The sequence below is a fragment of the Pelophylax lessonae genome (assembly GCF_965119305.1).
Source record: "Pelophylax lessonae genome assembly, chromosome: 3".
NCBI classification, from domain to species: Eukaryota; Metazoa; Chordata; class Amphibia; order Anura; family Ranidae; genus Pelophylax; species Pelophylax lessonae.
In genome coordinates this window covers 17,370,333-17,394,523 of record NC_138770.1, presented here as the reverse complement: position 1 = coordinate 17,394,523, position 24,191 = coordinate 17,370,333, and the positions used below count along the sequence as shown (strand labels likewise).

General features: G+C 44.5%; 3 protein-coding genes across 3 annotated transcripts in view; 1 reads left to right on the top strand and 2 right to left on the bottom strand.

Annotated features, from left to right (window-relative positions):
• LOC309548775 (uncharacterized protein) overlaps positions 1–8,314 on the top strand; it is a gene marked incomplete at its 3' end in the record, with an annotated part of 157,048 nt that extends 148,734 nt beyond the window's left edge. The window contains 2 exon segments of the mRNA XM_082248721.1: positions 7,211–8,216; positions 8,218–8,314. Of these exon segments, the coding sequence (XP_082104847.1) occupies positions 7,211–8,216; positions 8,218–8,314 (1,103 nt within the window).
• LOC309550236 (uncharacterized protein) overlaps positions 1–24,191 on the bottom strand; it is a gene marked incomplete at both ends in the record, with an annotated part of 809,557 nt that overhangs the window by 344,113 nt on the left and 441,253 nt on the right.
• Positions 1–24,191, bottom strand: part of LOC309550731 (uncharacterized protein) — a 395,974-nt gene that overhangs the window by 136,430 nt on the left and 235,353 nt on the right. The gene's annotated exons all lie outside the window — the stretch shown is intronic.

Below are 24,191 nucleotides of genomic sequence, written 5' to 3'. Positions count from 1 at the left end.
AAGAAGGAAGGAGTAAAGCGAATAAGTTAGTGGAAAGAGAGAGGGAAGTAAAAGAAACCTAGAGAGAGGCAGAAGAGGATAAGTAGGTGGATGAGGGGGGAAGGGAGGGAGGGGGTAAGGAGGTGTGGAAGTGGGGGGGAGGGGGGTTAAGGAGGGTTAGCATTGGTAAAGCTATGGCCCTACATCAGCAATACTTTCCACCAATATTTTAGAGCTCCCCCAAACTCAACATGAGGTCTCTTTAGTATTGCCACCCTTAATTAAAGAGCAGCCTTCATTAGAGAGGACAAATATATTCCATTGACCCCAGGTTTTGGTATATCGTTTGTGTTGGGGACGTGTCGAGAGAACAAGGTTTTCCATTCTATTTATTTCTTCGACCTTTTTGAGCCACATGCCAACAGTCAGGGCCTGTGGGTTTTTCCATTTAAGAGGGATGCACATTTTAGAAGCATTTAGAAGGTGACAAATGACAGAATTTTTATAGGTCTGGGCCGGGATGTTAGAGGCATGGAGAAGGAAGAGAGTAGGGTCATTGGGGAGCGGTCGGTTTATAAACCTCTGAGACATTTCACGTACTGTCTTCCAGAACTCCGCTAGTTTAGGACACAACCAAAAATCATGTAGGAGTGTCCCCCGGCCCTTCCTGGCATCTCCAGCACTGATCAGTGAGTGTGGGGAAGAATCTGCTCAACCTTGACGGCGTGCGGTACCACCTTGTTAGGAGTTTGAAGTTGGTTTCTTGTATTTACATGCAGATGGATGATGTAAATGTAAACGGAATGATGTGATTTTGTTGGTCTGGATTAAAGTTACAGTCTAAATCCCGTTCCCTCTTAGCTAAGAATGGGGGTTGGTAAGTCCCCTGGGGTGTGATCAGTAATGCATAGGTCATGGATAATACCTGTGTCAGTTTTCTGTCTTGAGAGCAATGTTCTTCGAAGGGTGTAAGTTGTGTGTTGCGTTCACTGGGAGGTGGCAATGAGTTTAAGAAATTATGGAGTTGCAATGCCCTCCAGAAATCTAGACGGTAGGGTCCCGATAAGTCCATGAGGTCTTTGAGTGCAGGCCAACTAGATGATGTTGAAAAATGGGAGGTTTGGAAATAGCCTGACTCCATCAAGGTCCTGAATGTTTTATCTTGGTAGCCCGGGGTAAACTGGTGATTCCCCAGTATGGGTGTCAGTGGCGAGTGCGTGGAGGAAAGTGAAAGTTGTGTGAATAATTTAGAGCAGGTTCTTATCATGTGACCTATGAGGGGATGGCATCTTATGAGGTCTGGTAGTGAATGGTGGCACGATGGAGCTCTATGGAGGGGTATGTTGCGTTGGGCCTGTTCTGGTCTGGGCCAAAGCTTCGCTTCACCATGACGACACCAGTCTGAGTCTCCCCAATTGTGTAGCCTTACAGTACTTGCATAAGTCCAGCACTGCCAGTCCACCTAGTCATTTAGGAAGCAAGAGTAGTCTCCTACATAGCCTAGGTCGCTTATGTGTCCAGATAAAATCCACTAGTAGGGTGTCATCTTGTTTAAAGTAATTTGAAGGGATGAATATCAGAAGTGCTTGAAAGAGGTATAGGAACTTAGGGAGTATGCACATTTTAATAATGTTGCATCTTCCAAATCATGAATGGAGGCCAGAATTCAATTTATCTTATAGAATGTGGACTTTGTTTAGGAGGGGGAGAAAGTTGAGCGTGAAGACAGGTGAAAATTTGGGGGGTATGGGAGTGCCCAGGTATTTCAGCGCTGAGTTCGTCCATTTTAGCCTAAAATGAAATCGCAGTTGGTGGAGGAGGGGGTTTGATAAGCCTACTCCCATAGCTTCAGATTTAGTAAAGTTGATATTTAGATTGGACAGAGTGCCATATGCCTCAAACTCGTGAAGAAGATTCAGTAGAGAAATTATGGGATTCATGAGGGAAAATACCATGTCGTCTGGATACGCTGATATTTTCTGCTAGGTCACCCCAACAGTAATGCCTGAGATATCCAGGTGGAGGCGTATTCTACATAAAAAGGATTCTAGTGATAATGCAAAGAGTAAGGGTGACACAGAGGGCACCCCTGTCTTGTCCCATCATTCGTAATTGTGAAGTAGTCCGATAAGATACCGTTCACCTTAACCTGGGCGGCAGGGGCAGAATAGATCTGGGAGATCCAGTTTAGCATGGTGTTGCCCTAAGTAGTAGGGGGCGGGGGGGGGGGTATGAAGAGAATGGAGATAAAAAGAGGGGAGGCAAAGATGGTATGAGAGAGGAAGAAAGGAAAGTCAGGCAAGCAAAGAATATGAGAGAGTGAAAGAGAAGGGAAATCCCACAGAGAGAGGCCTCAATTTACTAAGAGATAGCAAAAAAAAAGCTAAGACGCTCACCAGCAAGGAGCCGGATGAATGAGCGTGTGCCTATGTGGGGTTGTGGTTGGAAAGAGCTAAGGGATGGGCCCCCGATTACCCCCCCCCCCGGCAGCCTTCTTGAATAAATGAAGAATGGTATATAAGGTGTAGCACTGCCCCCTAGAGGACTGCTGAATTTTCACACTGTAAGGAATCCCTTGGGTTACCTGTAGCAACTGCTTGTAGAAATCTTAGCACTTTATGTTCTTGGCTCAGTCAATGATCAGTCTAGGGGTAGTTGTTTTTGTGGTTTTATTTCATATTGGGATAGGAGAAGGGATGAGTGGGATACTCCAACTGTTGAACTATTCACAATTCAGAGGACTTCTGAATTTTTGCCAGATCTGTCTGGACGGTGAACCTCCACTCCATCTATATAGATGGCCCACCCAAAGTTCCATTTAGTATTTACAGATTGGAAGGTTTTCCATAACTCCGGCTTTGATTGGTTGCGGTGGGGTTTTGGGATATAAAGGAAGATCCGGTACACAATGCCAGTCTTCCATTGGGCATCAATTGCACCCCAGTGTCCCGCAGGGTCGATGTCGGCATTCCGGTCTGCTCTGCAGGATCTCCACCAACATGTGAGATAGCCTCTGCGCTCGGGCTCACTCCGGCACTCGCCATCTTGCTCCTCCACACGTGTCTCCCTCTCAGCCCCACCTGAAAGCAGAAGTAATTTATAGGCTCCATTCCTCTTTCCGGATTGGCTGTGCTTGGGTGGTGTCTCCATCCTCAACTCCAGATTAGCTGATTCTTTGGCGGTGGCTCCTCCTGATAGGCAGCTCTCTCCAGCGCACGCTTTCCAGCGCAGTACAGTAACCTTTTCATTGCCGCTCCAACTCAGCTCAGCCAGCATGAAAGTCACTGTAAAGCAGATCGTGGTCTTCAATCCGCACGCATCCGCCATCCTTGTCTGTACCTGGGCCTCAGTTGCACCTCCATCTCTCCAGGCCAACTGACCCCCTTTGCTATTTAGGAGAATTGTCCCGCTGTCAGACATTGCATGGCCGACATTCTTCTTCATAGCATTTGTACCGACAACTCTCACCTTACTGTCTTGGAAAAGTGTCCCGCTGTCATTAATTGCACGGTCAACATTTTTCTGTATAGCACTGGCACAAACATGGCCCCCGACACGCCGATCCACGTGCCCTGGGCTGTCATTTGCTGCCACTTGAATGAAGCTGAGGTAAGTGTTCCTATTTGTGTTTCTCTTCAGGGTACTCCCCCAGTACCACCTTTCTATGCACTTGCTGACACCCGTCCACTGACTATACTCCCGTAGTGGTCCCCTTCCTGGGCAGAACCCTGGGCAAGATCCTCTGTACTCGTGCTACTGTTTGTCCAGATTCTCACAGTGCCCCAACTCCAGTCAGCTCTCCTGGACCTCTGTGTTCAGCCTCACACCACTGGCTCACCAGGCCGACTGCCTGTGACCATCACCCACTGCTGCAGAAGAGGAGGCAGCTGCCACCCTCCTTCTGGTACTTTGCTTCCCGCCAAAAGACCTCTACCTCATGTGCCCCTGGCTTTTTATACCCTGCCCCACAATGCACCGAGACAACCCATCTGTGCCAATCTCTGGGGCTGTATCAAAAGCCTGTGTGTTATTGGCCAGGTTTCCTCCAGCATCCAATGTGCCTCCCTATTGGATCAGCTGGGGTCACTCCCTTAGACCAGATGAATCGCACACTGAGCAGACCTAACTCACAGATCCTGCTCCCTGATAAGCAGAGTGCAATATAGAGTTTACCTGCTGCTTCTCTGATAGGCAGACAAAACTATACTCCCTTTCTAGCACCTGACTAGGAGGGTGCTACATCTTTAACCACTGAAGCCCCGGAAGATTTTACCCCCATTCCGACCAGGGCCTATTTTGCGATTCGGCACTGCGTGACTTTAACGGACAATTGCGCAGTCGTGCGACGCTGTACCTAAACTAATTTGACGTCCTTTTTTCTCCACAAACAGAGCTTTCTTTTGGTGGTATTTGATCACCTGTGCGATTTTTTGATCACGCGCTATAAACAAAAAAAGAGCGACAATTTTGCAAAAATAACAATATTTTTCACATTTTTTTATATGAAATTCCCCCCAAAAAAATGTAAAAATCAAAATTTTTTAACATTTTAGGCCAATTTGTTTTATGCTACATATGTCTGGTAAAAAAAATTGCAAAAAGCGTATTTTGATTGGTTTGCGCAAAAGTTATCGCGTTTACTAACAAAGGGAAAGATTTTTGTCATTTTTGTTGTTTTTTTTTTTTTTTAACGCGTAATGGCGGCGATCTGCGATTTTGTTTGCGGTACTGCAACATTGCGGCAGACATATCCGACCCTTGACTGACATTTTTGACACTTTTGGGGTTACCAGTGACATTTCTACAGTAATCAGTGCTATAAATATGCACTGTTACTGTAAAAATACACTGGCAGTGAAGGGGTTATCTTTTTTGAGCGGAAGGGGTTATGTGTGTCCCTAGGGGCGTAATTCTAACTGTGATTGGCTGTGGCTTGAGGTGTAGGAACAATGATCAACGGTCCTACATAGTAGAACCGTATGTATAATCACTATTCCTACACAGGGAAGCATGACAGGCGGCTTGTTTACATCAGCCGCCTGCTTTTCTCCCTCTCCGACGATCGCCGAGTGACACACGCGGGGGGGTCCGTGACCGCACGGGATCGCGCCTCTGGCGGCGCGGGCTCGCTCCCCAGAGCTCTCACTAGCTAGCGACGTAGTACTACGTCGCTCTGCCTGTGAGGGGCTGACTGCCGCAGTAAATATACTGTGAGCAGTCGGCGAGTGGTTAAAAGACATTGATGTCCGGGTAAATTTGAAAAGTTGTGGGGCATGTTGTTGGATACCCCTGGCCTTGGTCCACAATAATTAACACTTCAAAGCTTAGTCCTAGGACCACATTAAGGTTACCTTTGACGCTGACAGTGTGTTTGCTGGGTTTGGTGGAGGAAATGGCACCTCTTGGAGCACAAAGAATTTTATTTGTCGGTGACTCTGTTCTATGCGCACAAGGCTATTCTTCTGCATTGTAAATAAAAGAATGGGTGCAGCTCTAGATAACAAACGTACAAAGATTCCAAAGAATCTGTGAGCAGTCTTATTAGATATAAATCAGCAAGTGTCCGTGAATTCACGATGGCACTGCAGGATGAACATATCACCACCACCAGATATCACCAAAAGTACTGATCCTTACCGTCAGGGTGACAAGACTGCACCAAGTAAATAATCCCCACACTGGCTCGTCCACCTTGACCACGGGACGCCGACAATTCTCAGGAGGTATAAAGTGACAGATAAATCCCCAGATCCTCAAATGGCCCCGAGAATGGTAAAAAGGCTCCTAGTGTATTATATTAAATCAAAGTGGCGCTTTATTAATCATTAAAATACACTCACATTAAGTCAGGATGGCATCAGAGTATAGACAGTGTGGGATAGTCTGTTTCCTTCCAAGAAGATGGCCGCTGCGTCCTCCGGCGCAATGACGTCACACGCTATTCTTCTGCATCGGGGGAAGACCGAAGCGCCATCGGTGGAGTATTGGAAGTCACCAGTGAACACGATGCTGCTATTTTACAAAGCCACATACCTGAATAGAGGATGCGTTATATGGCAGGGTTGGACTGAGAGGCCATCTACTCTTCTCGGAGGTGATTGTGGTCTGCCACCGGTGAAGGTGACAGTCACCTTAGAGGGGTGAGTTGAGGTCCCCTGATACTTAGGGAGGTAACAAATTAAGTCTATGCCTAGCAGAGAACAAGCAGTGGTGAGAGGGTGGGGGAGGTTGGGGTATGGACCTGGGTGAGAGTCTGTGTGGGGGAGACACTGCCGCATTGAGGTTCTCCTGGGAGGTTCTCCTTTCGCATTTTCCTATAAGTATTGTAGTACATGAGCATTGCACTGAGGTTGGGGGGATGGGGAGTTGATTTTGTTGCCTTGTTTGTTTCTTGTCTGTTTTTTTGTGTTATTTTTACTTCTATGTTTAAAAATCAATAAAAATAATAAAATAAAAAAAAAGCTGAGTCCTAGGAATGAATAAACAGGAGGGAACGGGATAAGGCGCAGGCCAAGGAGATGTTGGGGGAGTGGGTGGAGTCAGTGAGATGTTGGGGGAGTGGGTGGAGTCAGTGAGATGTTGGGGGAGTGGGTGGAGTCAGTGGAGGTGGGGAATGGAAACATGCAGGAGTGACTATATATGAAGGTTACGATCGCTGTGTCTATGACTGTACAAAGCGGAAATATTGTGTACCGAATGGAATGGACTTTTCTTTCTTTATAATAAAACTTTTTCTGATTTAAAAGAAAAAAACACTCAGAAAAGATGAGTAGGGAAAATGTCAGTGGCCTCCACCTGTAAAACCATTCCTGTTTTGGAGGTTGTCTCATTGTTGCCCATCTAGTGCACCTGTTGATAACAACCCCCTCTGCTACTTGACTGACCAGATGAATATCCCAGGAGTTTCCCTGACTTGATGCTATACTCGGATTATAAAGTGTTGAGCAGTGTATATGAGTGTGGAAAACTCTTGGTAATTTTTCTTGTCTTCTGACAGACGGACTCTGTGGTGGGAATAGAAGGACATCGGAGGAAGATGTGACTACAGAAGATAATGACATGGCATCTTCTCCAGAAGTAAATCCTGTTCCTCATAATATACATGACAGACCTCACCATTGGAGGAGATCATTGGAATCTCCTGATACTTCACATAGTCCTCTAATATCTGACAGTGCCGACGGGTGCGGGAAACCATCTCATCTCAGGGAATCTTCTTTATACCATACAGGAGAGAATTCATTGTCATGTTCAGAGTGCGGGAAATGTTTTAGTCAAAAAAGATACCTTCTTCAGCACCAGAGAATACACACAGGGGAGCGTCCCTATTCATGTTCAGAGTGTGGGAAATGTTTCACTCACAAAGGAAGTCTTCTTAGCCATCAGAGAATACACATGGGTGAGCGTCCCTATTTATGTTCAGAGTGCGGAAAATGTTTTATTCAGAAAAAAGGCCTTCTTAGCCATCAAAGAATACACACAGGTGAGCTTCCCTATTCATGTTCAGAGTGCGGGAAATGTTTTAATCATAAAAGAAGCCTTCTTAGCCATCGGAGAATACACACAGATGAGTGTACCTATTCATGTTCAGAGTGCGGAAAATGTTTTAATGAAAAAGGAAGCCTTCTTAGCCATCAGAGAATACACACAGGTGAGCTTCCCTATTCATGTTCAGAGTGCAGGAAATGTTTTAATCATAAAAGAAGCCTTCTTAGCCATCGGAGAATACACACAGGTGAGCGTACCTATTCATGTTCAGAGTGCGGGAAATGTTTTAATGAGAAAGGAAGCCTTCTTAGACATCAGAGAATACACACAGGTGTGCGTCCCTATTCATGTTCAGAGTGCGGGAAAAGTTTTAGTAATAAAGAACACCTTCTTAGCCATCAGAGAATACACACAGGTGAGCGTCCCTATTCATGTTCAGAGTGCGGGAAATGTTTTATTCGTAAAGGACACCTTCTTAGGCATCAGAGAATACACACAGGTGAGCTTCCCTATTCATGTTCAGAGTGCGGGAAATGTTTTAGTCGAAAAGGAAGCCTTCTTAAGCATCAGAGAATACACACAGGAGAGCTTGCCTATTCATGTTCAGAGTGCGGGAAATGTTTTAATAATAAAGGAAACCTACTTAGCCATCAGAGAATACACACAGGTGAGCGTCCCTATTCATGTTCACAGTGCGGGAAATGTTTTAATCATAAAGGAAACCTTCTTAAGCATCAGAAAATACACAGGTGATCCTCCCTATTCATGTTCAGAGTGTGGGAAATGTTTTGCACTTAAATGTTTACTTGTTACACACCAGAAAGTTCATATAGGAGAACATCTCTAATCTTGTGCAGAGTGCGGGAAATGTTTTACTAAGGAAGAACACCTACTTACACACAGCTGAGCGCCCTTTTTAATGTTACGAGTGCGGGAAATGTTTTCCAAACAAAGGTTTATTCCTTAGAAACCAGAAAGTTCATACGGGTGAGCGTCCTATTTCATGTTCAGAGTGCGGGAAATGTTTCACTCCTTATGTACATTTCAATCGGCAAAGAATTCACACTTATATTAGAGGCTCCGTTTCCATGTTCAGAGTGCGGGAAAGTGTAAAAATAAAGGAAATATAATGAAACATCAGAGTACGCCCCCTGCTGGTACCACGGGAAATGGACGCTGGATTGTAACGGGTGGAACTGTTTAGTCTATAAACAAATGTGAAACCACCACAGTGCACTCGGGGTTGGTTTACACCCACATCGCCCTCTGACCCGCTGTGGGGTTGGCAGGCAGCTGGGAGCCCTTATGTTAACCCTTTTATCTTCCTTTTTATTGGTTGCTTCGTGTTGTTGCTCCTTTAGATTTATGGAAGTAGCCGGCTTTTTATTGGTCCAACCAATGTATGATTATTAATACATTTGACACATTTGTTAATTCTATTATAAAAGATTTAAGCTTTATTTTATTCATATCATTACTGTGTGGTAATCGCTTACTCTGATCTTGTCCAATAAAAACTCTTCGTACAATATTCTGTGCCGAGTCTTCTTTTTTACCAATGATTAGATGATCGGTGATTGGAATGTGATCAGTTCATAGAGAGTCATCCATTGGGGTTTTATTAGTGAGATGGAGAGTGGAGAAGGCACCACATTGACAGCCATTGGAGGCCCTTTCTAAAGCCCTAAATCTATGACATTAGTCTTCCAAACTCTATCTCACTGAGCTAAGGCCAGAAGAGTTCCAGGAGTTCTTCTCTGTCCACAGTTCCCAAACCAAAAGGAGACATCCACCACATCTTCAATCTTAAGGCCCTAAATGTCCTCAACTGGGCCCAGGAGTTCCCCATGCAATCCACCAGGTCATAGCCTCTCTTTATCAGGGAGACTTTTTGTTTTGACCACCCCATGTGCTGTACGTCAGCTGCATTTCCGGGTCTGGGGCATGCACACGTGCCACTGGCACCCAGCGGGAGCCAATCAGCAGGTCTGGCGGACACGATGTCCGTTGCCACCCAGCAGTCGTTCCCGAGAGAGGCAGAACAGTGGTCTGCCAATGTAAACAAGGGAGATCACCGTTCTGTGTTCCCCCTTAAAAATAATATTTTGCCGTATGTGACTAAAGTGTTCGGGTTTGGCTTCAAGAAAAGGCAAGAAAACTAGGAACACGGATCTCTGCCTTCCCACAGTTATAGCACCTCCCCCACAGTGAGTAAGCCCTCCATAGGAACACATTTAACCCTTTGATTGCCTCTGATGTTATTCCCTTCCCTGCCAGTGTCATTAGTACAGTGACAGTGCATATTTTTTTTAGCACTGATCATTGGTGTCACTGGTCCCCAACAAAAGTATCAGTTAGCTGTCCGATTTGTCCACCGCAATGTCACAGTCCCGCTATAAGTCGCTGATCGCCGCCAGTACTAGAAAAAATTAAAGAAATTTAAATTCTATAAAAATATCCCACCGTTTTCAGACACAATAACTTTTGTGCAAACCAATCAATAAACACTTATTGGGATTTTTTATTTACCAAAAATATTTAGTAGAACACATATTGGCCTAAACTGATGAAGAAATTAGATTTTTAAAATTTTTTTTATTGGATGTTTAATGGCAGAAAGTAAAAAATATTTTTTTTTTTTTTCAAAATCATCCGTCTTTTCTTGTTTATAGCACAAAAAATGAAAACCGCAGAGGTGATCAAATACCACCAAAAGAAAGCTCTATTTGTGGGGAAAAGGACATCAATTCTATTGGGTACAGCGTTGCACGACCGCGCAATTCTCAGTTAAAGTAATGCAGTGCCGAATCGTTGGTGCCAATGGGAGAAATTCTGCCTCATCATTGATGTCAGTGGGAGAAATCGTGCCCCAAGGGCCAGATAAAAGCAAGCAAAGGGAATCTGGCCCCTGGGCTGCAGTTTGGAGTAGGGATCGACTGATTATCGGCAACACCAATATATTGGGGGCTGATGTGCACTTTCCCCGATATATTGGAATCGGCCCCGGCGGTTACCGATATTGCCGTGATGTCATCGCGTATGTTGCGCCACGCGACTCCGCGCATTGGGAGTCTGGGATAGCTTCTGCGGCCTTCTTAAGTGTCAGACCTCAGTTGCATGGCAAACACCCTCCAACTGGTGGTAAATGATGGTCTGTCAAACCAGAAAGCTTTGCTGGACATTATTACCATGCTGAAGAAGTGTGCAGGCCATTTCCACCATTCTGTTCTTGCCAAGCCGCGACTGAGGTGCATTCAGGAAGACCTTGGCCTACCCAAAAACAACCTGATACAGGCTGTTCCAACACAATGGAACTCAACGCTACACATGTTATAGAGGATGCTGGAGCAGAAGTGAGCTCTCACCATATATTCTGGTGAATATGGACTTGGAGGACATTCTTGCCCTACTGCAGATCAGTGGGACATAGTAGCCAACAATATAGAGATGTTCGTACCCATTGAGGAAGTGACACTGGAGGTGAGTCATTACAACTCATCTGTTTCCTCTGTCCTCCCATGTGTGAGAGTCCTGAATATGCTTCTTCAACAGAATGAAGGACCCAACACACGTGGCATCAAAGCATGTAGGCAGGCCATGAGGGACAGCCTCGCCAAAAGGTTTGAGAAGCATGAGGAGAATAAAACTGTTGTGTTTGCATGTCTTTTAGATCCTCAATACAAGAACCCTCCCTTCTCTTCTGATGATGTATTGGCCAAGGCAAAGCAATGGAGAAAAATGTCCTAAAAGACAACGGACAGAAGAGAAAATTCATCGTGGTCAAATAGATGAAATGTTTAGCGTTTTATTGTGGCCTCGTGTAGAGGATTTATCAGAATCAGCAATAATGAGCTTGGATGATGAACTTCATCTCTATTTGAAGGAACCAGTAGTTGACAGAAGAAGTGATTCTCTTCAGTGGTGGAAAGAAAATGAGGCACGCTACAAAAGACTTGCTTCTCATGAAAGAAGATACCTTTCTTCTCCTCCTTCCTCAGTACCAAGTGAGCGTGTTTTTAGTGAAGTGGCAGCAATTTATGAAAAGAAAAGAAGCCGTTTAACTGGTGAACATGCTGAAATCTTCTGCTTTCTGCACTATAATATTGTTCTACTTAACTGGGAGTATTGATTTGCAAGTGTAGTAGTAGTGTCTGTCCACCAGTCCACTGAGTCCGTCCAATCCACTGTCTAGCTTGTGTCTATCTATTTTTTTCTAGAAGTTTTGCACTGACTGCGCTGCAGTTAGTGCAAAAGTGCTAGAAAAAAATATAGGCATAGTAGACAGTGGATTGGAGTCAGTGCCAGTAGATTACTGCTGCAGTAGAACGCCACTCATTGCTGCAATAATTTTAAATCCCTATTGCATTGTAGTGAGTGCCCTACTGCAGCGGTAGTCACTGACTACAGTCCAATCCACTGTGTAGCTGTTGCCTTGCTTTTCTTCTACCAGTATTCAGTAGTTGCAGTGAGTGCCATACTGCAGATAGTCCTCCACTGACTCCAGTCCAATCCACTGTGACATGTCTAGCTCTTGCCTTGCTCTTTTTATAGCAGTTGTGCAGTTTGTGTGTGTATTCATTGTGTAGCTGTTGTTGCCTAGCTTTTTTTCTAGCAGTTTTGCACTGACTGCACTGCAGTAGTGAATTAAACATTTTGCAGTGAGTCCACTACTGCAGCACTTTATTATGCATTAATGCATCAATAAGATGATGTGAAATGCAAATGTCCTTTCAATTGAAGTTTTCCTATCCGTTTTTATGCAGTTAAGGTGTGAAGAACGAGCACTTAATGTTAAAAATGTTAAAAAATAAAGATTAACATGTTTGTTAAGAGATTTGTGTCAAAATTTGTGTTATTTTGGCAAAATTTTACATGTGTGAAAATATCGGCCAATATCGGCCGATACCGATATGCGATCTGCAAAATATCGGTATCGGCAACGAAAAATCGATATCGGTCAATCACTAAATTTTATACAAGAGAAAGATTTCCGCTCAGACACTATTCCAAGACTCACGAACAAAACATTTCCTACAGTGGTCCATGCCACAAACCTGCATTCTAAAACCAAGGGGGTGTCCATCTTGCAATCTAAGCACATTCCTTTTACGATTTCAGACTCACTGATTAACCTGATATGTTTTCTTAAAGGGCACGTATGCATCCCGATCGATGACCCTTGCGAACATATATTGCCCCAATGAACATCAAGTCTCCTTTTTCAGGAAACTATGTGACTTGTTAACCGATTTTCGGGAGGGCATGCTGATTTTGGGAGGAGACTTCAATGTCCCCCCTCTCCCCTGTAGTCGATACCTCCTCAAGCAGCACAACTCTACCTTATCGAGCCCTGAAACAAATTAGAAACCAAAATGCTCAAGCTCTCCCTCCATGACACCTGGCATACGCTTAATCCCAGTGGGAGGGACTACACTTACTTTTCCGCACCCAATCAGAAGTACTCGAGGATTGATTATTTCTTCTTGTCTCAACCAGATCTGTCAAGCCTTACCCAAGCCATAATAGAACCTATGGTTCTTTCTGATCACCACCCAATCACCATGACACTTACCTTCCCAGAAACAAATACCACTACTAAAATTTGGAGACTTAACCCCTCTCTCTTAAAAGACCCAAAAGACATGAATCACATCTTAACTTGCTTAACAAACTACTTCAAAGAAAATCATACCCCGGACTCGTCTTTGGTTCCAATATGGGAAGCACATACATGTGTGGTGAGAGGTGAACTCCTCTCTATATCAGCTGCGGCAAAAAAAAGAAAAACAGAAATTGATTCAGTCGCTAACAGACCACATTCGAATGTTGGTAAAGGTTCATAAAAAAAAACACAAGATCAAAATACCCTTAGAGACCTGGAGTATACACGTTCTCTCTTGGTGGAGGAACTAGGTAAATAGACTCGCCGCCGTTATATACTTAATCAGAAAATATTCCATGAACAGGGTAATAAAAGCAGAAAGCTACTTGCCAGAGCTGTACGTAGCTCGTGAAGGAGTACTACGATACGTCACCTTCAGGATAGACTAGGTAACACTCTCACCAGAAATGAGGACATAACCAAACAATTCAAACTTTTTTACCAGAAGCTGTACAACCTTGACTCTTCTGAGCCTTCCCCCCACGAACAGAACACACGCACTGAGGACTTCCTATCCGAATACTACACCACTGCAATTTCGACAGAGAAAAAGACAGAACTAGAGCAACCATTTACCTTGACTGAGTTAGAGACTGCCCTGAAACAAATGAAACCTGGTAAAAGTCCCAGCCCCGATGGACTCACGGTTCAATACTACAAATGCTTCTCAAATATCCTTCTTCCCCAGCTACTTAATACACTTAATTCACTGCTGGACACTCCAACCCCCTAGACCGCCTCCTCGAAGCGTATATTACGGTCATACCTAAGGAAAACAAGGACCCCCACTTACATCCAATTACAGACCAATTTTGCTATACTCTACGCTAAAATGTTAGCCAACAGAGTGCTCCCTATTCTTCCACAACTGATCTCCTTAGACCAAGTAGGTTTAATGCCAGGCAGAGAAGCCAGAGACAATACAATCAAGGCCCTGAACCAACATCATTGGCTCACTTCCTCTAATCAACAGGGCTTCTTTCTCTCGCTTGACGCTGAGAAGGTGTTTGACAGGGTGGCATGGGATGACATGGCAGCAGTGCTTTGATCAATGGGACAGTGTGCGAGTATTCTAGTATGTTCTACCCTGTCTGCCAGAGTGATAGCTAATGGCCACCTGTCAGACGCTTTCCATATCACCAATGGGATGAGGCAGGGTTGTCCCCTCTCCACCTTGGTGTTCATAATGACTTTAGAACCTTTCTTAAACCGACTCCGGGCCAACGTGAATATTAGGGGCATTACGGTAAGAGACAGAGAATACAAAGTGGCGGCTTTTGTCGATGATGTACTTCTTTCTTTTTGTACATCACATCACGAGACACAGAGCAATAAATCATAACATATGGATTATATAGCCACCTATAGGTGAAGGACACTGGCAACCTATCAGAATTGATGACCCTATAACCCCTCCCATACAGGAAGTACCTACATTTTTTCGCCAGTGTCTAAAAGGTGAAGGTCGCTGTGGAGAGGTGCTCCACATGTTTGTTATGTTTCAAAGAAGAAGAAAGAAGATTTTGTTATCATACCCCAAACAAAGATCACTGGACCTAAGGGGTTAGCTATTGGATCCATCTAAAACAGTCAATGGACTAAAAAGATGGTACCCGAGCCATCCTCGCTGTCCTTTTTAGGCACTGGATCCTGGGATACAGACCCTTGGAATACCAAACCCCAAAGGTGCTCTGTGCAGGGTGCTCTACAGGTCCAAGGCTGTGGCCCCTCTTATATAGAGGACCCAGTCCTTGAAGGTCTCTAAGTCCATGCTCACCGTGAAGAGTGAAGATTGGATTCTTGCTTATAGCAGTGTCCTGCGAGAGGACTGGTGAGTCCATTTTAAATATTTACACAGCAAACAAAAAGGTTAAATTGCAAAACTGTAAATATTTTATGTTCCCATTAATAAGATTACAGAGACTTGTGCCAAGTGTATTTCTCCTTGTATTTACATTGTAGCAGGTTTATGCAAAGTATGTTTAAATAGAATCTTCGCATTTAAGTATAGGCGTACGCCGTGTGGTGGGCGTGTTCTAATGCAATTTGGCGTGCACGTGGACGCCATGCACCACGCCGCACATACATAAAAGGGCACGTTCTGCAAGGAACTGTTTCCAACACACTAGCCTCTGCCAGGCTGAAAGGGGACACAGAGCAGCAGCATGAGTGACTGTAGGTGTATGTTACTGGCACTAATAGGTCCTGTATCTTAGGTAATCAGTGTTGTGTGCATTAGGCTGAATAAGCTTAGCACAGACCTTGACTACACTTGAAAGGTAGTACCTCAAGTTTGTCTTGCTATAAAGCAATGTCTGCCCGAAAAAAGGCTGGAGGGAGCATAGTTGGAAAGGGCACTGTGATGCCACCGTCAGGCCCTGAAGGTCCTAGTCATGTTTCCACTATGTCTGCTCCTCCTGAGACGCCAGAGGTATCTTGCCAATCTGAGCCATTACAGTTGTCAGGCATAGTAGCTATGTCGTGTACTTCTCCCACATCCTATGTGACCAAGGACGATTTTGCATCGGCATTTGCCAGCCTAGAGGGTAGTAGGATTGCAGACATGATTGCAGCACCACATGGAGGAAAGAAGCGGGTTAGATCCCCCTCTCCTGAGCCGCCCCCTGAATCAGTTCAGGATTGGGCAGAGGATGTGGAAGATGTAACTGAGAGTGACCATATAGAAGGTCAAGCTGAAAGTTCCACTTCCAAGGAGTTAGAGTCAGAGATAGGAAAATTCCCACTGACTGTGGAAGCAGCCATTTCTTCGGTTAACAAGATAAAAGCGGATAAAAAGTTGGAATCTTTATTTAAAGCCTCCTTTGCGGTTGCAGGTTTTGCAGTAGCAGCCATGTGAGTGTGTCAGTCTTTGAAAGACTGCATAAAGCGAGTGGCCAAGATAGTTTCTTCTCAAGGAGAGTCTGTGGAAGATCTGTCAGATCTACTTCACACTTTGTGTTTCGCAGTAGATGCTCTTACGGACTCCATAAGACAAATGTCACTGTTTGCTCTGATGACAATGCATATGCGCAGAATCCTTTGGTTAAAGAGCTGGTCTGTGGAATTACCATGTAAAATAATTACTGGCTAGCTTCCCCTTTCAGGGAGAATGCCTTTTTGGTTATCTGGATAAGTATATCCAAAAGATCTCGGGGGTGAAGAGTACATTGCTACCTGTAAAGAGGAGGAGCAGGCATCCTTCCTTTAAGATCCCCAGCACACATAATACCAGTGCTCTCAGATCCAGGCAGTGGCGACGGCCTCAACTGTCTGCATCCTGACTCAAGCCTTTGGGGCAAGGTCAGAAAAATCCTTGGGCCCAGAGATCAGCCCAGTCTTCCTCTAAGCCCTCTCAGTGAAGGGGCGACCCCGCTCGCCTGGGTGGGTGGAAGGCTCCTGTAGTTACATAGTTAGTGAGGTTGAAAAAAGAAACCAGTTCATCCAGTTCAACCCATAGTGTGTGTGTGCTGTTAACCGTACATTGTATACCCCTTTATGTTGTGGTCTTTAAGGTGCCCATCTAATAGTTTTTTGAAACTATTGATGCTCCCTGCTGATACTACTGCTTGTGGAAGAGAATTCCACATCCTTACTGCTCTGACAGTAAAGAACCCGTTACGTATTTTAAGGTTAAACCGTTTTTCCTCTAGTTTTAGTGAGTGGCCACGTGTCTTATTGTATTCCCTTTCTCTGAAAAGTTTTTTCCTGATGCTAGGGTCACCAGCACAGTATTTTTTACATTGATATCATATCCCCCCTCAATCGTCTCTTCTCCAGAGAGAAAAGGTTCAATGCTTGTAGTCTTTCCTCATAGCTGATGTCCTCCATTCCTCTAATTATTTTTGTTGCCCTTCTCTGGACTCTCTCCAGTTCTAGCACATCCTTTCTGATGAACGGTGCCCAGAACTGGATGGAATACTCCAGATGTGGCCGGACCAGAGTCTTGTAGAGAGGGAGAATAATCTCTTTATTTCTGGAGTGAATCCACTTTTTTATACATGCCAGTATTTTGCTGGCTTTGCTTGCAGCAGCTTGGCATTGCATGCCACTGCCAAGCCTGTAGTCGAATAGGACCCCCAGGTTCTTTTCCATATTAGATTCATTCAGAGGTTCCCCCCCTAGCGAGTAGTTTGCGTTCATGTTTCTGATGCCCAAGTGCATTACCTTACATTTTCAACATTAAACCTCATCTGCCATGTAGTTGCCCACCCCATTATTTTGTTCAGGTCTGCTTGTAAGGTTACCATGTCCTGCATAGAAGATATTGGCATGCTTAGTTTAGTATTGTCCGCAAATAATGAGATTGTGCTGTTTATCCCATCCTCTAGGTTGTTTATGAATAAATTAAACAGGATTGGCCCCAGGACAGAACCTTGGGGGACCCCACTTTCCACACCCGCCCAATCCGAGTACTCCCTATTTATCACCACCCTCTGGACTCTCCCCTGGAGCCAGTTCTTTATCCAGGTACTCACCCTATGGTCCATACCTACGTACCTTTGTTTGTACAGTAAGCGTTTGTGGGGAACTGGGTCAAATGCCTTTGCAAAGTCCAGATACACCACATCCACAGGCCTTCCTTTATCCAGATACACCACATCCACAGGCCTTCCTTTATCCAGATACACCACATCCACAGGGCCTTCCTTCCCATATGGAAGAAAAATATATTTCCAATATAGTTAGGGGAAAAAAATTAGAAATATATTGAATATGGCCAAAATTGTAGCATTTCAAATATATTTCCAATATATTTGGGACAAATAAAAAAAAACATTTTTAAATATATTTTAAATATATTTTTCTTCCATGTGGGTTTATCCAGATACAACACATCCACAGGCCTTCCTTTATCCAGATACACCACATCCACAGGCCTTCCTTTATCCAGATACACCACATCCACAGGGCCTTCCTTTATCCAGATACACCACATCCACAGGCCTTCCTTTATCTAGATACACCACATCCACAGGGCCTTCCTTTATCCAGATACACCACATCCACAGGCCTTCCTTTATCCAGATACACCACATCCACAGACCTTCCTTTATCCAGATACACCACATCCACAGGCCTTCCTTTATCCAGATACACCACATCCACAGGCCTTCCTTTATCCAGATACACCACATCCACAGGCCTTCCTTTATCCAGATACACCACATCCACAGGCCTTACAATTTAATACTGGAGGAATCAGAGGGTCCTGCTCTTTAGAGCTTACAATCTAGGAGGAAGGGTCAAGTGAAACAAAAAGGTAATAACTGTGGGGGTTGGGCTGATAGAGAAAATAAAAGTACAGTTGTTAGATGTGGGCACAATAGGCTTCCTTGAAGAGATGAGTTTTCAGGGATCATCAAAAGGCAAACAGAGAAGGAGATAGATTTACAAAGGATGTTCCATAGGATAGGAGAGGCTTGAGAGAAGTCCTGGAGGTGAGCATGGGAGGAGGTGACAAGGGAGCTAGAGAGCAGGAGATCCTGGGAGAAACAAAGAGAACCATTTGGTTGGTTTTGTGAGATTAGGTTAGTGATGTAGCTGGGGGCCGAGTTGTGGATGGCTTTGTAAGTTATTGTTAGTATTTTGAATTTAATTGTTGGGTGAGTGGCAGCCAATGCAGGGATTGACAGAGAGGGGTGGCAGACGCTGAGCGGTTTGTAAGGTGTACAAGTCTTGTAATAGCATTCATACTAAAAGGAGATAACCTATGTAAGGGGAAGCCAATGAAGAGAGAGTTGCAGTATTCAAGGCAAGAGATAACCAGGGAGTAGATTAGGAGCTTGGTGGTGTCATTGGTTAAGAAGGGCATATTTTGGAGATGTTTCGGAGGTTAAGCGCTAAGCTGTGGAGAGTGAATGGATATGGAGCAGAAAGGATAATTCAGAGTACAGGATTACACCTAGAACCTAGGCGTGCAGGGACAGGTTGATAGTTGTGTCGTCGATTTTGACAGAGAAATCAGGTGGAAGAGGCACGTAGAGGAGGAAATATTATGAGCTCAGTTTTGGAAAGATTGAGTTTGAGGAAGTGGAGTGACATCCAGGCTGATATGTCTGTTACTAATTAGTAAATTAGTGATGCGTGAGGAGACTGATGGAGTGAGCTGAGGGGTAGAGAGATAGATTTGGGTGGTGTCAGCTTAGAAATGGTATTAAAAGCCATGGGAGGCAATCAATTGACCCAGGGAGGATGTGTAGTCTGAGAATAGACAGAACCTTAGTGAACCCCAGCAGAGAAAGGAAGAGGAGAAGAGGGAGTAGAATTGTAAGTGACACTGAAGGTGCAGTGTGATAGGTTGGATGAGATCCAGCGAATAGTACAGTCATGGACACCAAAGGAGTCAAGTTTTTTGAAGAGGTGTGGTCCACCGTATCAAAGGCAGCAGAGGGGTTAAGGAGTAGGAGTACAGAATAGTTTCCATTGGTTTTAGCCATTTGCCGTAAGGAGAGTAGTTTCTGTGGAGTGTTGAGGGCGAAATCCAGACTGAAGGGAATTGTCACAGACTTAGGAGGCTTTTGGGAGAGGACAGCAGGCTAGACTCCTGGCCACTGTCTGTTTGGAGCAATCCTTTTTGGTAATCTCATCAACATGTCTGCAGTCTCTGGCCATCTCCTGTACCATGTATGCAGTCTCTGACCATCTCCTGTATCATGTCTGCAATCTCTGGCCATCTCCTGTATCATGTCTGCAGTCTCTGACCATCTCCTGTACCATGTCTGCAGTCTCTGGCCATCTCCTGTACCATTTCTGCAGTCTCTGGCCATCTCCTGTACATAGAAACATAGAATGTGTCGGCAGATAAGAACCATTTGGCCCATCTAGTCTGCCCAATATATCTGAATCCTATGAATAGTCCCTGGCCCTATCTTATATGAAGGATAGCCTTATGCCTATCCCATGCATGCTTAAACTCCTTCACTGTATTTGCAGCTACCACTTCTGCAGGAAGGTTATTCCATGCATCCACTACTCTCTCAGTAAAGTAATACTTCCTCATATTACTTTTAAACCTTTGCCCCTCTAGTTTAAAACGGTGTCCTCTTGTGGTAGTTTTTCTTCTTTTAAATATGCTCTCCTCCTTTACCGAGTTGATTCCCTTTATATATTTAAAAGTTTCTATCATATCCCCTCTGTCTCTTCTTTCTTCCAAGCTATACATGTTAAGGTCCTTTAACCTTTCCTGGTAAGTTTTTTCCTGCAATCCATGTACTAGTTTAGTAGCTCTTCTCTGAACTCTCTCTAGAGTATCTATATCCTTCTGGAGATATGGCCTCCAGTACTGCGCACAATACTCCAAGTGAGGTCTCACCAGTGTTCTGTACAGCGGCATAAGCACTTCTCTCTTTCTACTGCTTATACCTCTCCCTATACATCCAAGCATTCTGCTGGCATTTCATGCTGCTCTATTACATTGTCTTCCCACCTTTAAGTCTTCTGAAATAATTACTCCTAAATCCCTTTCCTCAGATACTGAGGTCAGGACTGTGTCAAATATTCTATATTCTGCCCTTGGGTTTTTACGCCCCAGGTGCATTATCTTGCACTTATCCACATTAAATTTCAGTTGCCAGAGTTCTGACCATTCTTCTAGTTTTCGTAAATCCTTTTCCATTTGGCATTTCCCTCCAGGAACATCAACCCTGTTACATATCTTTGTGTCATCAGCAAAAAGACAAACCTTACCATCGAGGCCTTTTGCAATATCACTTATGAAGATATTAAACAAAATTGGTCCCAGTACAGATCCCTGAGGTACCCCACTGGTAACATGACCTTGTTCTGAATGTTCTCCATTGACTACAACCCTCTGTTGTCTGTCACTCAGCCACTGCCTAATCCACTCAACAATATGGGAGTCCATGCTCAATGACTGCAGTTTATTGATAAGTCTTCTATGAGGGACAGTGTCAAAAGCCTTACTAAAATCTAGATATGCAATGTCTACTGCACCTCCACCGTCTATTATTTTAGTCACCCAGTCAAAAAAATCTATAAGATTTGTTTGACATGATCTCCCTGAAGTAAACCCATGTTGTTTTTCATCGTGCAATCCATGGAATTTAAGATGTTCCACAATTCTATCCTTTAATAGGGTTTCCATTAATTTGCCTACTATTGATGTCAGACTCACTGGTCTATAGTTGCTCGATTCCTCCCTACTACCTTTTTTGTGAATGGGCACGACATTTGCCAATTTCCAATTTTCCGGGACGACTCCTGTTACTAATGATTGTACCATGTCTGCAGTCTCTGACCATCTCCTATACCATGTCTACAGTCTCTGGCCATCTCCTGTACCATTTTTGCAGTCTCTGGCCATCTCCTATACCATGTCTGCAGTCTCTGACCATCTCCTGTAATATGTCTGCAGTCTCTGGCCATCTCCTGTACCATGTCTGCAGTCTCTGACCATCTCCTGTACCATGTCTGCAGTCTCTGACCATCTCTTGTACCATGTCTGCAGTGTCTGACCATCTTCTGTATCATGTCTGTAGTCTCTGACCATCTCTTGTACCATGTCTGCAGTCTCTTGCCATCTCCTGTACCATGTCTGCAGTCTCTGGCCATCTCCTGTACCATGTCTGCAGTCTCTGACCATCTCCTGTACCATGTCTGCAGTCTCTGGCCATCTCCTGTACCATTTCTGCAGTCTCTGGCCATCTCCTATACCATGTCTGCAGTCTCTGACCATCTCCTGTAATATGTCTGCAGTCTCTGGCCATCTCCTGTACCATGTCTGCAGTCTCTGACCATCTCCTGTACCATGTCTGCAGTCTCTGACCATCTCTTGTACCATGTCTGCAGTGTCTGACCATCTCCTGTACCATGTCTGCAGTCTCTGACCATCTCTTGTACCATGCCTGCAGTCTCTTGCCATCTCCTGTACCATGTCTGCAGTCTCTGGCCATCTCCTGTACCATGTCTGCAGTCTCTGACCATCTCCTGTACCATGTCTGCAGTCTCTGGCCATCTCCTGTACCATTTCTGCAGTCTCTGGCCATCTCCTATACCATGTCTGCAGTCTCTGACCATCTCCTGTAATATGTCTGCAGTCTTTGACCATCTCCTGTACCATGTCTGCAGTCTCTGGCCATCTCCTGTCCCATGTCTTCAGTCTCTGGCCATCTCCTGTAATGTGTCTGCAGTCTCTCACCATCTCCTGTAATAATATGTCTGTAGTCTCTCACCATCTCCTGTAGTGTCTCTCTGGTGGTGAGGAGATGTGAGGTGTATATGTTTTTTACAGGCTGCATGTGAGTCACCTTACACAGACCCACCCACACACAGAAAATAATATTCACACATATACTGACAAAACATACACACACAAAAATAATTACATGTATACTGTAATTACATACAGAAGAAAAAAAATAGGTTATAGCCCTGCCCTCTGTACGTAGCGCCCTCTGCACGTGGTATCCTCCTGAACCCTGCACGTGGCATCCTCCTGAACCCTGCACGTGGCATCCTTCTGAACCCTGCACGTGGCATCCTCCTGCACCCTGCACGTGGCATCCTTCTGCACCCTGCACGTGGCATCCTCCTGCACCCTGCATGTGGCATCCTCCTGAACCCTGCACGTGGATACAGGGGGTACACTGACCACCAGCATACAAGGGGCACTGGTTCCCAGTCCACAGGGGACATAACAAATCAAGTAAAACAACTACCATGCAACTAAAAAAATCTCAAAAGCAATAAGAGAATAACAATAAAAAACAAAAAATACAGCACTGCCCTCCACTTCATCTATAATATTCTACAGATGGACTTATTAGTGCAATGGTGACACCTATAAATTAATATCCTGTGCAAATCAACCAATGTATTAGAATATAGTAGTGATGGTGTCACCATCTCTGCAAAAGGTAAGAAATATCGCAGAGCTGCAATGTGCAAATAGGGGTGACCCCCCCTCCCCCCATATATAATCATAATAAATAGTACAATTGATGTGCATATTTTACATTGTATTATGATTATATATCGGGTGTTTCACCACTATTTGCACATTGCAGCTCTGCAATATTTCTTACCTTTTCCTTACATTTGGCAGCCCTATCCCAAAAAATTCTAAAAAGTATCTTTATCTTTTTTTTTTTTCTATCTCATGGACGAAATGTGAGAAATAACATATATATCATACAATCATTCCATAAACACATCCCACATACACCACATAGATCATCTCAATGGAATATGCTTATAAAATAATTTACCATTTGCCAAAAAAAAAAAAGAAAATAAGTCCCCGGATTTCATTTGAAAAATCTGGTCACCTTACAATATGGTCCACAAGGTGGTGACCTGACTTCTCTCAGATAGAACGCACAGACAGGAAGTGATGTAAGAGACTGACAGGAAGTTATGTAAGATACTGACAGGAAGTGATGTAGGTCCACAGAGGAAGTGATGTCAGATATAAATAGGATTTTCAGAGGCGAGTCGGGAGAAAGTAGAAAGGAGACGTAGCTGGAAGTGGCAGCAGAGGAGGTAATAAGATATTATTTTCTATACATAATCTTTAATTAATTACATAAAGAAAATGTCCTCCTTCCGTTTTTATGCCGAGGGAACAGAAACAGAGGAACGCATAACACTGAGAATCAGATTGCAGTCCCCCGGTGAAATCACATAAGTAGGATGAGCAGCAAAACTTCCTCCAGCTCTCCTGTAGCGCCCTCACCAGGCAGAGCCGAGGTACTCATAATCTATCTGGGGAAGAGGCAGAGCTCGGGGTGACCCCGACACTCACCTCTGGAAATATTCAGCAGCTTTCCTCCCTCGTCACTACTAACATTAATCCCGTCATCTGCCCCCAACACCCACTGGTCCCCCACTCCTCACCCCCATCTAACACTGCTGTTCACCATTTCTCACCCCCATCTAACACCAACTGGTCCCCCACTCCTCAGCCCCCATCTAACACTGCTGTCCCCCATTCCTCATCACCCATCTAACACCGCTGTCCCCCATTCCTCACCCCCCATCTATCACCCCTGTTCCCTACTTCTCATTCCTCATCCAACACTGTTGTTCCCCTCTCCTCACCCCT